Source organism: Carcharhinus amblyrhynchos, chromosome 3, assembly GCF_965287045.1.
Source record: "Carcharhinus amblyrhynchos chromosome 3, sCarAmb.v2.hapA, whole genome shotgun sequence".
In the NCBI taxonomy this organism is placed as follows: Eukaryota; Metazoa; Chordata; class Chondrichthyes; order Carcharhiniformes; family Carcharhinidae; genus Carcharhinus; species Carcharhinus amblyrhynchos.
Genome location: NC_137326.1, coordinates 98,166,079 through 98,181,634, shown reverse-complemented (window position 1 = coordinate 98,181,634; position 15,556 = coordinate 98,166,079). Strand labels below are relative to the sequence as shown.

Here is a 15,556-nt window from a genome sequence, read left to right as displayed (position 1 = left end):
CCATACTGTTCTTGTCCCATTTACTTCCAGTACCTGGACCTTTATACTTGTTTTCCCCTATCCTGCCTGGTGGAAATGTTACAACAACTCAAATGGCAACTTCCTAAACAGCACAGCTAGGGTGAGATCATGTGAGATTATCGTGTGAAATTGATGAGCATATTCACATTGCTGTGAAAACCTGGGCATACAGAAGTTCAACAACTCAGGTTTCAATCACGGGAAACACCTTAAAATGATGATTCACAGGTGAAGTCGTGTTGCAGCAGAGCTGGGAAGAAATCGTCCTTTAAAATACAAACCATCAAGTCAGTCCATTTTTAAAAAAAGTTTGCTTATAAATATTAGGCAAATCGCAGTTAAACGTTTACGTGTTGCACGATTTTCTTCACCCATCACATTCTAATATTTTGGAATTACTGTTGTTAAATCCTTGAAGTCACCTGAACTTCTCCGCAAATATAAACCTATGTTCCCATACTATTCATTTTATCTCAGTGTTAGAGCAGGGTCCCTGTGATCATTGTGCTCGCTATCTAATAGAAACCTCGGTATAGCGTTTAAAATTGGTGCATCATATACCCTAGTAAAACAAAATCAGTGCTTTCCCTCTCACTTCTTCCCCCCCCACCCCCCCTCGCCTGCCACCACCCCAAACCCCTAAAATAAGTAGGTGACCCACGTTTGAAGAAAAGCCTTTTGGTCGAGCATGTTAACCAAAACTTGAGGTTTCCATTCACCATTTGTGGACTCCAAGGTTATAAGGGCAACAAAATGCCTACAACAGGTTATAAGAAGTCTGAATGTCCTTTTCACATAGCACAAATACAGAAAATGTAACAGCAAGGCTAGGAATTAAGCAGACTCATTTGGTCCATTGAGAAACTCATTCATAATTCAAATATGCCAACACTGGATTTAGGAATGTACTTAAATCGGTTTTCCTCTTGGATTGTATTTTGTGAAGTTTTTTGAAGCATCTACAGATCAATCTTAATTAGAATTGAAAAATTCTGGACCAACATCACACTTAACAGAACATAAAATAGCCAGTATAATCATTGAATAGTTTTGTGTTAATTAGATGGCTAAGAGTCAGAAATTGTTGCAGCACAGAATAATATTTTCTGCTCCAAATGTTTTCTGTACAAGAAACTCAACCATTTGTGAGATGAAATGCAGTCAAACAAGATGGTAAGCCAATATACTGGTAGATGTCAATTTTAAAATATAAAATGGGAAAATGTTCATATTCTAGTCATATTTAACTGGACATTCAAAAGACTGACTGATATGTCATTTATCAGATTAGTTAATATGATTAAAACATGGGATACTTTAAAGTCATAGGATGAAATAAGAGTACTTTTGACCTGAGGCCTACGAAAGTGTTCCACATTCCCATTCTTTTCATTTCTGTAGATTTGTCATGCCAAACAGCACTTCAAGTGCCCAAGAGACCAGCCAGAGAAATAACCAGTTTCCAGGTTATTGTAACCATCTCCTAGGCATCACACAAATGAGGGTGCCCTTCCTTGCCTGGGAAAGTTCTTCCCTTGTAAGAACCAACTGGACTCACTTGGCTGAAATTAGGGGGAGGGGGGCAGATGGCATGCACCCTCTTGCTGCTCCTCAAAGTCAGAATGGAAGGCAGACTACCCCACAGCCAGAAAGCACAGTGGAGCAGACTACTGAGGTCAGGATAAGGCATCTGGCCCTCATTGGGGTAGAAGTCCCACGCTCCGGAACTGCTGACCAATCCGATTGAACAGTAGTTCCCTGCAGTCAGTCCCTGCAGCACCAGTAAAGTGGCAATAGCTGCTGCCAGCACAGCTGGAGAAAAAAGGACTCCAAGGCCATTGAGCCTGGAGCAGGAAAGTTCAGGATCTTGACCAGGACCATTTAATAAAGGTAGGGAGAGAAGAAGTGGAGGATGAGGGGTTGGATTTAAGGCAGGGAGCAGGTCGGAAGGAACCTAAGGGATTGGCAAAGGACAGCCCCGAAGAGCAACCCCTTCCCTTCTTTCCCACCTTTCAGCACCCAAAGTGAAAAAAAATCAACCTTCTTGCTTCACCCTGTTGCCCATGCCAAACATTTTATGGTTGGACAGCATATAATCAGGTTCAATTGGTGTATTTACAAAGCAATTGACCCATAAATGTTCACTTAAATATGGCAGGTTGGTGTCCAATTTTGGCACCCTTCCACCTCACTGTATTATGGGGTGAATTTGGGGTGGATAGGAAGGGGGTGCCCACTTCATTTATGTGCCTCTCCCACCCCTGCCGTGTGAAACACCGCCCGTGCACGTAAAAATGAGTCCATCTTCTCTCCCAGAAGACTCAATAGGCTGGATAATCACAAGAATGGGCAATCATGGACAAGACTTTACATCTTATTATTCTGTGCCTTCGAAGGTTCAGACACAGACTCTGCCATTTCACAAGGCTTCCATTATTTGTACAGTTGATATTCAATACAAGTTGAGAGAAAATTGCAATTTGTAACCTACACATTACACATTTCCAAATATTATCAAAAGTCATTTAAAATGTTTAAGCGGACTTCATTCAATATTGATACAATATTAACATTTTGAAATTATTATTAACACCATTTTAAGCATCTATTCTTTTATAGTTTTGCAGATTAAATTGTTAAAATCATTATTGGTCTTTGGATTAAATACTCATTTAAAACACACAAAGCAGTTTTCACGGATACCATTGAAAAAAGTGAACTTCTGCATCTATGGTCTAAACTTGTTCCCAAAAGAACTGCAGATTATATATATATATATATAAAAATAAGACTACAAAAGATAAATTCAAAAATACTTCAAATGGTGTACAATTTAGTGCAGCATTTCTAAGAGGCATTAAATTCTACAAAAGCACATTCCTGAGCTGTTAATTTTAACAGTATAAATAGAGAGATAGAAGGTGATTACGGACATCCTCTTAATTGATGAGCCTACTGCCCTCTAAACCAGAGCGATTAGTTTAGTCATACCAATAGCACGATTGCAATTTAGAGGCTTTGTATTATATGGAGTTAACTCAGCTAGACAACTAAAAAATTTTAAGTCTAGAACTTTTGGCCAAATCAAAATAAAATGGCACCCGGGAAACAGTCACTTAGTGCAAGTTTTAGTTATCCAACTGTTAGCATTTAGGTCTAGGCTTCAGGAATCTGTACAAGTGGTTATGCTGTACAGGACACAGGAGCTTCTACATGAATGCTGCCTTCAGTTCTTTAAAGGCTGCTCTTCGTTGCTTCCGGTCTTCTTCCATACGTTTGCGCTGCTCCTTCTCAGCTTTGATTTCAGCTTCAAATTTGCTGCCAGTTGTCAGAGCCTGGACCTAAAAACAAGGGCATGTAAACTTTAGGCAGTAGGACTTAAAAACAATTAAATCTCCCCCTCATTTTCCTATAGCTCTGCATTATTCCCCAACTGCTAAACAGGTGCTGACTGCTTTCACTGCTCAAGTCAGTCACTTCCACATGGTCTGTTAGCTGAGGATCTGCTTTGCAATTTATCCTATTGCCAGAGATTGTAGCTTGCAGTCCAGCTGAATAGGAGGAATTATAAAATTCAAAATTCCTTCACTATAGTGTACAAATTAGTGCATTTCTAAAAGGTATTAAATTCTACAAAAGCACAACTCTGAGCCATTAATTTTAGCGGTATAACTTGAGAGAGAAAAGAACGTACCAGGAATTATGTCATCTGACCCAATTCCTCAAACTGCAGCCGCTTTTTCTTTAACCATCTTCAAGTTTGGAGCATTCAGCCTTGATCATGTGTTTAAAATTAATGAGACTTTGGCTAGCTGCATGTAAATGAACCAGAATGGAACTGAACCAAGAAAGGAACTGCAGAACTGCCAACAGCAGGTAAGCTGATAAAATATCACCAGTCGAACTGCTGTTTAATGTTGGTTATAAAATATTCTCAAGGGAAATTAGAGATGGGCAATAAATGCTGCTCTTGCCAGAAATGCCCACATCCCATGATCATACAGAAAAATCATAACTGAAGCATGCACCTTCTTATGTGTAAGAAACTGACCCCATAAAAGACAAAAAATTAGATGATGCATTGCAATTAATGAAAAATTAGGGCAACTTTGTTGAAGTCAAAAGTTTGCACCACCATGAAATAACAAAGAAAATTACAGCCCAGGAACAAGCCCTTTGGCCCTCCAAGCCTGCAATGACCATGCTGACCGACTGAACTAAAACCCCCTACCCTTCTGGGAGTCATATCCCTCCATTCCCATCCTACTCATGTATTTGTCAAGACACCACTTAAAAGTCGCTATTGTACCTGCTTCCACTACCTCCTTCCGCAGCGAGTTCCAGGCACCCACCACCCTCTGTGTAAAAAAACTTGCCTTGTACATCTCCTTTAATCCTTGCCCCTTGCACTTTAAACCTATGCCCCCTAGTTAATGTTTTCTGCCTGTCCAGAGACATCCTGGACCCTGGCACCAGGAAGGCAACATACCATCCTGGAGACTCTTTCATGTCCACAGAAGCACCTATCTGCACCCCTAACTATAGAGTCCCATATAACTATTGTTCTAGTTCTCTTTGTCCCTTCCTGCTTTAACAACTGATCCAGCTGCGGTGCCACTACTGTTATCCCCTGATATCCGCCCCCAACAGTATCTAAAATGGTATACTTGTTAGTGAGAGGGGGATAACTACAGGGGATTCCTGCACTGACTGCCTGCCTCTTCTAGTGGTCCCCATCTAACTACTGCATCTTGGGTGTGACCAAGTCTCTAAAGCTCCTATTCATGATGCTTTCTGTCACCTTCATGCTCTTGTGCATTTGGCTGTGCTCCAACCAATCTATGTGGTCTGTAAGGAGCTGCAATTGGGTGCACTTTCTGCAGATGTAGTCCTCCAAGATGCTGGAAGCATCACAGATCTTCCACTTCTCACACGTGCAGCACTTAACCACACTGACCATCATTTCTAGCACCATCATGTAGTTCATCACTACTCAGACTATACACAGGGAGGTACAAGTGATATACTTCAAATCAGCAAGTTCAAAGAATCCCAACAGTGCAGATGGAGGCTGTTTGACCCATTGAGCTTGCACTGACAACAATCTCACGCAGAACCTTTCCCTGTAACCCCACATATTTACCCTGCTAATCTCCCTGACACTCAGGGGCAATTATGGTCAAACAACCTAACATGCAGCTCTTTGGACTGGGAGGAAACTGGAGCACCTGGAGGAAACCCAGGCAGACATGTGGAGAATGTGCAAACTCCACACACAGACAGTGACCCAAGGCTGGATCCCTGGCACTGTGAGGAAGCAGCGCTAACCACTGTGCCACCATAAAAAGAAATGTCAGGAGGCATCACAGGCTTCCTTTGGTTGGGGTTCTTTTAGCTATAAAAATAAATTTTATGTGGCAACTTTTATGATCTCAAGATGCCCCAAAATGCTCCACAGCCAATCAAGCACTTATAAGCGTAGTCATTATTGTAAAGCAGGATTGATCTAATAGCCAATTTTACACTCAGCAAGCTCCCACAAAAAGCAATGGGATAATCACCATATAATTTGTCTTTTAGTGATGTTGATTGAGGGATACATTCTGACCAGCACACAGATGGCACCTGTGGTAGTGCAGCACTCCCTGAAAGTGTTATCCTAGATCTTGTGCTCCATTTACTGGAGTGGGACTTGAATCCACAGCCTTCTAAAGGAGGGAGGGCTACCAACTGAGCCACAGTGGTCCCTGTTAACTCTATGTTTCATTATAACTCACTTTCCTTTCTTCCCATGGTAGTGGCATTTCCACTATTGTTGAGGCAGGACTTCAGATAAATCGTTCCAGTGGGTTGCGAGTTTAAAATAGTTCCATTTTCCCCCATCTCCCCTATGCCTGGCATGCTTTAAAATCAAAACATTCATACGCTTGAAAACTCCAATCTATACTGCTGAGCAAAGGACACAAATAGTGTGACCATATCTCATATGGACACTCTATAGTGCCAGACTTAGTCTGGATTCAGCAATGTAAAGTCCATCCAATACTGAAGCTCTGCCAGTCTACAGCTGGATCAAATTACTCATTCCAAGTACAACTGAGTGTTGGATGAGTGCTGTCCAATTACACCTCCTAGTGTCTTTCGAGCAGTTCAGTAGTAGGAAAACAGTTATGGGTCAGCATATGCAGCCTTTTAAATGAGAGCCCCAGAATTACCTGGCAACTGGTTGTTCAGCCAACCATTTCGAAATATTCCAGTTTTACAGGTTCCTTTCTGTTCTGTAAACATTTCAACCGTGGTCTGACAATTAGTCTTTACCTTAGCCTCAAAGAAATGCTTGGCACCTTGAACCCCCTCGCTGGAGACATCAATTTCTGAAAGTCTGGCGAGAGCCATCAACCCACTGTCTTCCTCCAATTCGCCTGCTGCTGCTTTGTGGAAGATCAGAAGAAACTAGAAAGAAGTACAGGCACTCTGAGCAAATCAGCAAACTCTCAGCAACTCTGCCCCTGAGATCAAATCCCAGCAGCAATCTCAGTGTAATGATTTCTATATGTGCCCAAGATGTGGGCAATTAAGCATTGAGCACAGGGTGCTCATTGGAGTTCAAAATCATCTTGATGAAATAATCTGCAATCTCCCGTAGTTTAGCTCAAAGAGAAAATCAACAAAAAAAACCACATAAATGTGAAAAGTTGTGACTCTTGAGTTCAGTTCTTTGATTTTATCTGAATCCTGCTCTCACATGACACGGTTGCTACAATGTGAGTGTTGAGGGACAGCCAAGGACAACTTGTTGCCCAATTTCCTTCATGTTCCCCTTGGCAAATTGCTGGGCACCATTTGGAGCTGTTGACCACAGTGGGATTCAGGACTATTCTCCTTTCCTCAGTAAAGGAAACCTGTGGGAATACCATTTGGAAATGTATTTCTGTCAATATCTACATAGCAAAAACAAGGGGCATATTAAAGCAGGTTCAACAGCTATTCTTAACTTCTGTTGAGAGAAAAGCCTGACCTTTTCTTGGAAACTGTCTACAGCAGCACAAACAAATAAAACTGTAGGGAACTCCACCCCCACCTGGAGATGTAGATCAATGTTCCATTACTTCATGGTGCAGCATACTGCAATATCCTTGGGAATGACCCTTGAGCATGACATTGTTTGGGATCGTGGCTTTACTTTAGGTAAGGGATGGAGGTTGTGGGGAGTGGGTCATGAGATGAAGGAGAACACAGTTTGTATCTTGGTTGTGTAACAGTTGTAATCACTGTATTATTATTATTCCAAACACATAACAGAAAAAAAATGTAGTGCTGCTGTGCCAAACATCTGGAAATTTTTACATGGGACAGACAGCGATATATGCATTTCCTGTGGAATTTAAATCAAAATGAATAACATTTGAAATGATGGCTTTCACCGTTTCGTCGAGTCAGCTTCACAAGTTCCAACGTTGACACTTGGGGAACTGTTAGAAAAACAAATTACTCAGGAAAGTTTCACTACAAAACAGTAACTCAGAACTTAATAGAAAAATCTGTATAAAAATTACAATACATTTCAAATTGATCCTTTAAAGCTGATATTGAACACAATCATACCATAGTAGCAATAGGAGAAAATTAAATCAGTATTTTAATTGCATGTTATACTTAAGAGACTTAGCAGTCATAGAAAAATGCTAATCACTCTTTGGTAGCATTACTTTCTAGATTTAATTCTGAAAGAGCTTTTCCTTTCAAGACTTCAGGGAAAATGGTTTGTGCACATGGAACAAACAATGTATTGATAATGCCACAGCCCTTATTCTGTGGCTTCTCTACTTTGATGATCATTTGACTCAGGTATGGTCATTGCCACATTGGCGCAGTGTAGGGCAATATTACCAAAAATTCAAAGTGCCAAATGAGTGTAAAAACGGGAGAGTTTCAGATCTGTTTTTTCAGCAAGGTCACAAATGAAATTTTATGGCACTTCTGTGCAAAGAACGATGCATAATCTGATTCCTGCCAGTGGTGGGACTGAACAGTCTATTCTCACCAGAATGCCTGCTCACACTAGAGGGCGTTATTGTGCATGTGTGTTGATCTGTCAATCATCTCCCCCCTCACGCCCCTGGATATCAACCCCAAATCCCCACCCGGATCACCCCCATCACAGATCAGTCAATTGCCACCACTAAACACCATCCGTAACTGGCCCAGTCGATCGCTGCCCTGGCTGATCTCCAGTTGCAGATTGCACTGCTCCACCCACCTCCCACCACAGCCGATTCCCAGTTGCAGAGTGCACAGCTCCCCCATTCATCTGCCTGCCCTTAGGTCCCATGTTCATCGTGGCTCCACCTCTTGGCACTGCCAGTGCCAGAGTGCCGGGTGGGTAGTGCCAGGGCACCAGGCTGGCACTGCTCAAGGGGCAACACATCAAGTCCCCAGTGATGGGCATTGGGCCTTCATGTGCATTCCATTAATGGGATGCAAATTAAGTTTTGTGCTGGTCTCCAATGGATTTTCAGTCCCATGGCAGGCACCAGCAGATGACCCTGCTATAAATTCACATTGGTATGAAACCTATTTCTGGGCCTTCCAACATAAATAGTTAGTCTAATATCCATGCAAGTAAATGATTAATTGATTTCTAATTGCCACAATCCAGCATTGCTTTCAAACTAGTCGTTCAAATTGTGATACTTTGGTTGTGTTTTGCTTTTAAGATTTTCCCTCCAACAGGCCAATAAATTGCATTCTGGTCATGTCAAATAGTTTACATAATAAGCAATACTGTATGATCTATAACATTTACACTCTTTATTTCTCCTGTCAGTCAACTATCTCCTTTCTAGTGTAGACGGAAAGAACATCAGCACCCAAAAAGACTGTCAGCTGAAGCTAAATTCTCAGGCCTACCCACTTCCTTCCCCACCTCCTGCAGGGACTCTGGCCCAAGGTGCTGTCATTCAGACTTGAAAATGATGTGGATTTGCCAGCGTTGGACTGGGGTAGGCACAGTAATGTGATGATGGGGCAGCACTCTGAAAGCTCCTACTACCAAATAAACCTGTTGGACTTTAACCTGGTGTTGTGAGACTACAGATTTGAAAATACCTCAGCTAATTCTGATTAGCAGCTCTATCTCACTGAAAAAAGTATAGGCCCAGCAAAATATTAAATACCTTTCTGCTGTCACAGCAGATAAACATATGCTCTCTTTTATATCAGATTTACAGCCAAACCAACTTGCGTCTTAGCTACATTAGACTAATTTTAATGCCCACCTCAACCTATTGTATTATGTATATCAAAAGCAAGAAAGAAAGATTTGAATTTATGTATTGCCTTTGCTTAACCGCTGGACATCCCAAAGCACTATAAAGCCAGTGAGGTACTTTTGAAGTGTAGTTACTGGGGTCATATAGGAAATGCAGCAGCCAGCTGGAACATAGCACAGTCCCACAAATAGCAATGTATTAATTACTTCTGTGACATTGATGGGGGGCTGAGTACTGTGTACAGCAGTGATAACTTCCCTCCTCTTCTTCAAAACAGTGCCTTTTAGGTGCACCTAAGAACAGCTGTTTTACACATGACATTTGAATCTTGGCACCTCTGACAGCACACACTCACTCAGTCCTGCACTAGTGCACTGGCATAGGTTTTTGTGTATTGAACCCACAATCTTTGACTCTGAAGCGAAAATGCTATTAACTGATGTGTGGCTGACCCAGTTCAAAAGATGTTCAATTCAACATGCAAATGCATACAGATCAGCAACAGACCCAAATACAAAGGAAAAGCTGGTACCAAGAAACTGTGAACCGGATTAGGATTTGACTTTTTAAGATTTGAAAATGTACCCATCTGATGTTTATAATACTCCCTGACAAGTTAACTAATTCAGAGCAATATCTTTATTCCTAGTCACATGTCCAACATCACAAATCCTCAAAAGGGTTACCCCTTATTTGAGAGGTCAACTTAGAGCAGTGCTGGGCAACCTAAGCTAATGAGGAGGTTGCCCAAGTGACCCTCTTTCATCTCAATGGGCCCCCGAGATTGAAACTGGGCTTGTTCACTAACCATGATTCCATGAATAAGATAAAATACATTGAATGCATGCTGAATATTTCACAGTGAGTTATAAAAAATGCTATATCATTTATATATTAATAGAACTAACAACTTCAGATGGCAAAAACACAATAGATATTTAGATGTTGGATGTGGAGAGAGCACATGGCTCTCACGGTTAATGTTCTGAGTAATCAGCGTGCATCTCAATTTACTTGTCCTTGCTTTATGTGCCTATCACTTCAGTCATACAAGTAGGGAAAAAAAAACATGGACAGAAATCAACAGAATGTGGCAACCCTGCCCATGGGCAACAGTCCATAAAATGTCTTGTGGGCTGCAGCTAACCCCCCCAGGTTGCCCACCACTGACCTGAAGTATGGTATGGCATATTATTTACTGAGTTGTGTAATTTCTGTTAATACCTTGTCTCCAAAATGGCAAATACAACCACTTGTCTATCAAAGCTAAAGGTAGTGACCAATATCTTGCTAAAATTTGGAAGAGGCAGTAAAGGGAAAGTGAGAGAGATGAGGGAGCAGTGGCAGAGGTGAAATTCTCAGCAGTGTACGACTGACTGCAGCCCTGACTAATTACACAGCACATCAAAGTTGGATGTTTGTCAACGCCTCTCCTCATTCACCACCCCATCCTAATAAATTCAGTAACGAAAGAAGAGCCAGGGGAACCATAATATTTTGCTGCTTACACTTCTCTCTATAAATAAACCAAGATAACAATAGGTTGTCAAGAATGGAACCCTCTGCATTCCCTCTATATTAGTGGCAACTTTCTATCAATGAGGCAAATCTCCTTTGAGAGCCGGAACTTCCAAACCCGGAACTTCTACCGTCCGGAAAGAAGAGGGTGGTAAACACATTAGTATACTATCACCTGCAAGTTTCCCTCCAGGCCACAAACCTCTCGACTTGGAACAAACTCACCATTCCTTCACTGGAATCCTGGAACTCCCTCTCTAACAGTGCTGTGGGTGTACCTACACCACATGGACTTCAGTAGTTCAAGGTGGCAGCTCCCTTTTCAAGGGCAGTAAATGATGGGTGAGATATTCTGGCCTAGCCAGCGATATTCAAATCCCACTAAAGCATAAAACTGCATTGTTTAACAATTTTATATTGCTTTACTGATCAACCTGCCTTTTCACCTGGCCCGATTTCTGAACCTTTTACATTGCTGTCTCTCCTCTTTCCTAAAATTTCTTTAATTCTACAGCTCTACGAGCCATGCAGCTAACCTGCTTTTAAAATAAACTACTGGTTTGCACAGCAACTGTTATGAGCCCTAGCTAGTCTGCTGAAAAGCTTAATAGCAGACACAAGTGTGAAAGCTGTTGAAGCAAGCACAAGTGAAAATGTCACACCCTTCAGTTATAAAATATAAATTCCACACAAAGTTTGTCAACAAGTTATTTTAACAAATTACTAATTACTCTAGGACTATCCAATTAAAAAAAGTCAAAACAGGAACTAACCATATTATATTACAGCCTATCAAAGTCATAGCCACATTATACACTTCATTCCAAAAGCTACTTTTCCAACTGTGTAGTTTTACATAAGAATATACAGTTACTTTTGTGTACTCCTACACAACATTATTGCTGATCAGATCTACCAAGGTCAGGCTATTGCAAATTTACTGGAATCAGTGTTCATGAGATACGCAGAAACACACACACATTCCCTAAAGTATCAGGATGCGCATTTCACTACAATGACATGGAGAATTGTAGATTTTTTTACTTGGGTGGTAGGAATATAGTTTAGGTTTTTTAACTTTAATTATTAGTGTCACAAGTAGTCTTACATTAATACTGCAATGAAGTTACTGTGAAAATCCCCAAGTTGCCACACTCTGGCACCTGTTCAGATATGCTGAGGGAGAATTTAGCATGGCCAATGCACCAAACCAGCACGTGTTTGGACTGTAGGAGGAAACCAGAACACATGAAGGAAACCCATGCAGACATGGGGAGGAAACTCCGCACAGACACTGACCCAAGCTGGGAATCGAACCCGAACACTGGTACTCTGGTCTGCTGATCATCAGCAGGGATTTGGCCTCAACATGGGGTCAAAGTGGTTATTGGAAAATTCAAGGCATATGCGAAAGGCCTATGTGTAAAACTTGTGTTAAGGGGGTAAATTTGCTGACTGCTTCTTGTGGGCAAGTAACTGTCACCCCATAACTCACCCCCACACTGTCATTTCTGAAACTGCTGCAAAGACAGGACTATGCAGACAAATCAGCAAGCCAGCCAACAACGGGAAAATTGCAGACTCCGCTTCCATGATCGTTTATAAAAATTTTGCTCATTCATTCCATTTCCTTTCCACAGTTGCCACCAGACTTGGTGATTATTTCCAGCATTTCCTATGGTCATTTTCAATTTCAAACACTTGCATTATTTTGCCTGTGTGTTTACAGATAGATTCTGGATTTCAACGTCAGTGCGTGGCTTCTGCTGGAGATCACCTGTTGAACAAGGCAATAGGACAGTGGGAATAGTCAGAACTGAGCTAGTGACTAGCAGGGAAACAGAGGGATAAGGCTGCTTCTTCACAAGGCTTTTGTACATAGGACTTGTTCTGAGGGTGCATGTTCCAAGACTGTGGAATCATTTCTTTGCTGCAGTTAGCCTTCACATCAGCTGAGGGAGAAATCTATGCAGTTCTACCTTCCATGTCTTTGGAGGAACAAGAGGAGCAAAACAACACCAACAGCAGCAGAAGCAAGAAGCCTTCTCCTTAACTACTTACCTAGAACAGAGAGGTGGACACAGAGCTCCAGCTTGCAAAAGATAATACCCAGTCACAGGGTTTACAGTTAGATGGTTACCTTTCTGGATTGACTGAACATGATGCTTCAGGATGCTCACACTCTCAATGTCAGGCCATTGCTGATATTTACCACCTCCTGCCAAGTTGACCAGGTGGGCACACATCATCAGTAATAATCAAAGTCTAAACTTCCTTTAAGTTTTTATGCCTCCAGCCCAATCCAGGGATTTGTGGATGGCGTCTGCAGAACTGTTCAATCTGTTGTGAACAAATGTGTCCCCCAGGTGACAGATGCCAGGTTTGCCGGGGCCACCACTTTGTTACTGAGGAATCCAGTCAGCACGGGAGGGTCCTTGGATTTGCTGTTCTAGTTGTATTTCCACAGGTATAGACACCACCGACTGTATTAAAGGCTGACTTAAACAGATCTTTGATCTACAATGGAGTCAGGATTATGTGGGGCAGGCAGAAAGGTGGAGTTGGCGCCACAATCAGATGTGCAATTATTTTGAAAGCAAATAACTACAGATGCTGGAATCGGAAACAAAAACAAAAACAGAAAATACTGGAACATCTCAGTAGTTCTGACAGAATTCATGGAGACAGAGCAGAGTTAACATTTTGCGTCTAGCATCCAGACTTGAAACGTTAGCTCTCTCATCTCTCCACAGATGTTCCAGCATTTTCTATTTTTGCCTGCAATTATCTTATTGAATGCTTTACTCCTACCCCTATCTTTTATGATGCGAGATGATGTGTGATTCTGCATTGATATTGTAATGACCACCAAGGGGTGTGTATCTGAGCTGTGGGAGTGGGGTGGAGGGGTAGGGGCAGGTACAGATGGGTCATGTGATAGTCTGTCATCTGAGCATGCAACCTATTCTAAGGCGTCTTCCTCATCCTCAGCACCAGTTTCTGTGATGCGTGAAGGACCTGGGGAAGATGAAAGTCATGAATTAAAACTGACAAGGTGAAAGAGTTCAAAGCCAACATCATATAGATCATCATATTTCAATAGCTGTTGACATCAAGTCAAAATGAGTGAGTGTTGAGTGCCATGTGATTTGTAATTCTATCACCACGTTGCCATGCACTCAGAGACGCTGCTTATCTTCACCGTGCTGTCCTTGGCAGTGGTCTGAAAGCATTCACCGGAGAGTCACAGGCACCAGTCTGTTTCTCTGTCTCTCCCTAGTATTCTACACTATCCTCTCCTACAAGGAGAGAAAGATGAATGGGAGAAATTGAATTTGTTGAGAGGAAGAGCATCAGCATTTTGTGGAGGGTGACTATGAGGGATGGGTGTGAGATGGCAATATTCTGAGTGTAGTTCTAGGTGGTGGCTTTGTAGATGATGTGGGGTGTTGTCTCAAGAGAGCGGAATGGGTGGAACTGCAATGTGTGCTGGTCAGCGAACTGGAGAAGTAAGGATCAAGGGCTGGTACTTGATCACTCAGGTTTCTTTCCCTGATGAGGTAACTGAACCTCTTGCAACATGAGGGCAGTACGGTGGCACAGTGGTTAGCATTGCTGCCTCACAGCACCAGGGATTCTCGGCTTGGGTCACTGTCCGTATGGAGTTTGCACAGTCTCCTCGTGTCTACATGGGTTTCCTCTGGGTGCTCTGGTTTCCTTCCACAGTCCAAAGATGTGCAGGTTAGATGGCTTGGCCAAGCTAAATTGCTCCTTAGTGTCAGGGGGATTAGCAGGGTACATGCATGGGGATAGGACCTGGGTGGGATTGTGATTGGTACAGTTTCAAAGAACAAAGAAAAGTACAGCACAGGAATGGGCCCTTCGGCCCTCCAAGCCTGCGCTGATCACGATGCCTGCCTGAACTAAAACCGTACGAACTTACAGAGTCCGTATCCTTCCATTCCCATTCAATTCATGTATTCGTCTAGTTGCCCCTTAAATCCTGCTATTGTACCTGTTCCCACCACCTCCCCATGAGCATGTTCCAGACATTCACCACCCTCTGTAAAACCTTGCCTTACACATCTCATGGTATACGTGGAGAGGTAGTAAATTGGATTAGACATTGGCTCAATGGAAGAAGCCAGCGAATGGTAGAGGGGGATTGCTTCTGAGTGGAGGCCTGTGACTAGTGGTGTGCCACAGGGATCAGTGCTGGGTCCATTGTTGTTTGTCATCTATATCAATGATCTGGATGACAATGTGGTAAATTGGATCAGCAAATTTGCTGATGATACAAAGATTAGAGGTGTAATGGATAGTGAGGAAGGTTTTCAAAGCTTGCAGAGGGATTTGGACTAGCTAGAAAAATGGGCTGAAAATGGCAGATGGAATTTAATGCAGACAAGTATAAAGTATTGCACTTTGGAAGGACAAACCAAGGTAGAACATACATGGTAAATGGTAGGACACTGAAGGATGTAGTAGAACAGAGGGATTTGGGACTACAGATACATAATTCTCTATAAGTGGCATCACAGGTAGATAGGGTCATAAAGCATGCTTTTGGAACATTGTCCTTTATAAATCAAAATATTGAGTATAAGAGTTGGAATGTTATGGTGAGGTTGTATAAGACATTGGTGAGGCCGAATTTAGAGTATTGTGTGCAGTTTTGATCACCTAATTACAGGAAGGATATTAATAAGGTAGAAAGAGTGCAGAGAATGTTTACAAGGATGTTG

General features: G+C 42.1%; 1 protein-coding gene across 1 annotated transcript in view; it reads right to left on the bottom strand.

The window, feature by feature from the left end:
* Positions 1–636: 636 nt before the first annotated feature.
* The window catches only part of LOC145340954 (EF-hand domain-containing protein D1-like), a 127,605-nt gene continuing 112,685 nt past the window's right edge, over positions 637–15,556 (bottom strand). Inside the window, exons 3-4 of the mRNA XM_080185565.1 lie at positions 6,340–6,474; positions 637–3,362 (exon numbers count right to left, since the gene is read on the bottom strand). Of these exons, the coding sequence (XP_080041691.1) occupies positions 3,231–3,362; positions 6,340–6,474 (267 nt within the window). The 3' untranslated portion in view covers positions 637–3,230. The remainder of the gene's footprint in view (positions 3,363–6,339; positions 6,475–15,556) is intronic.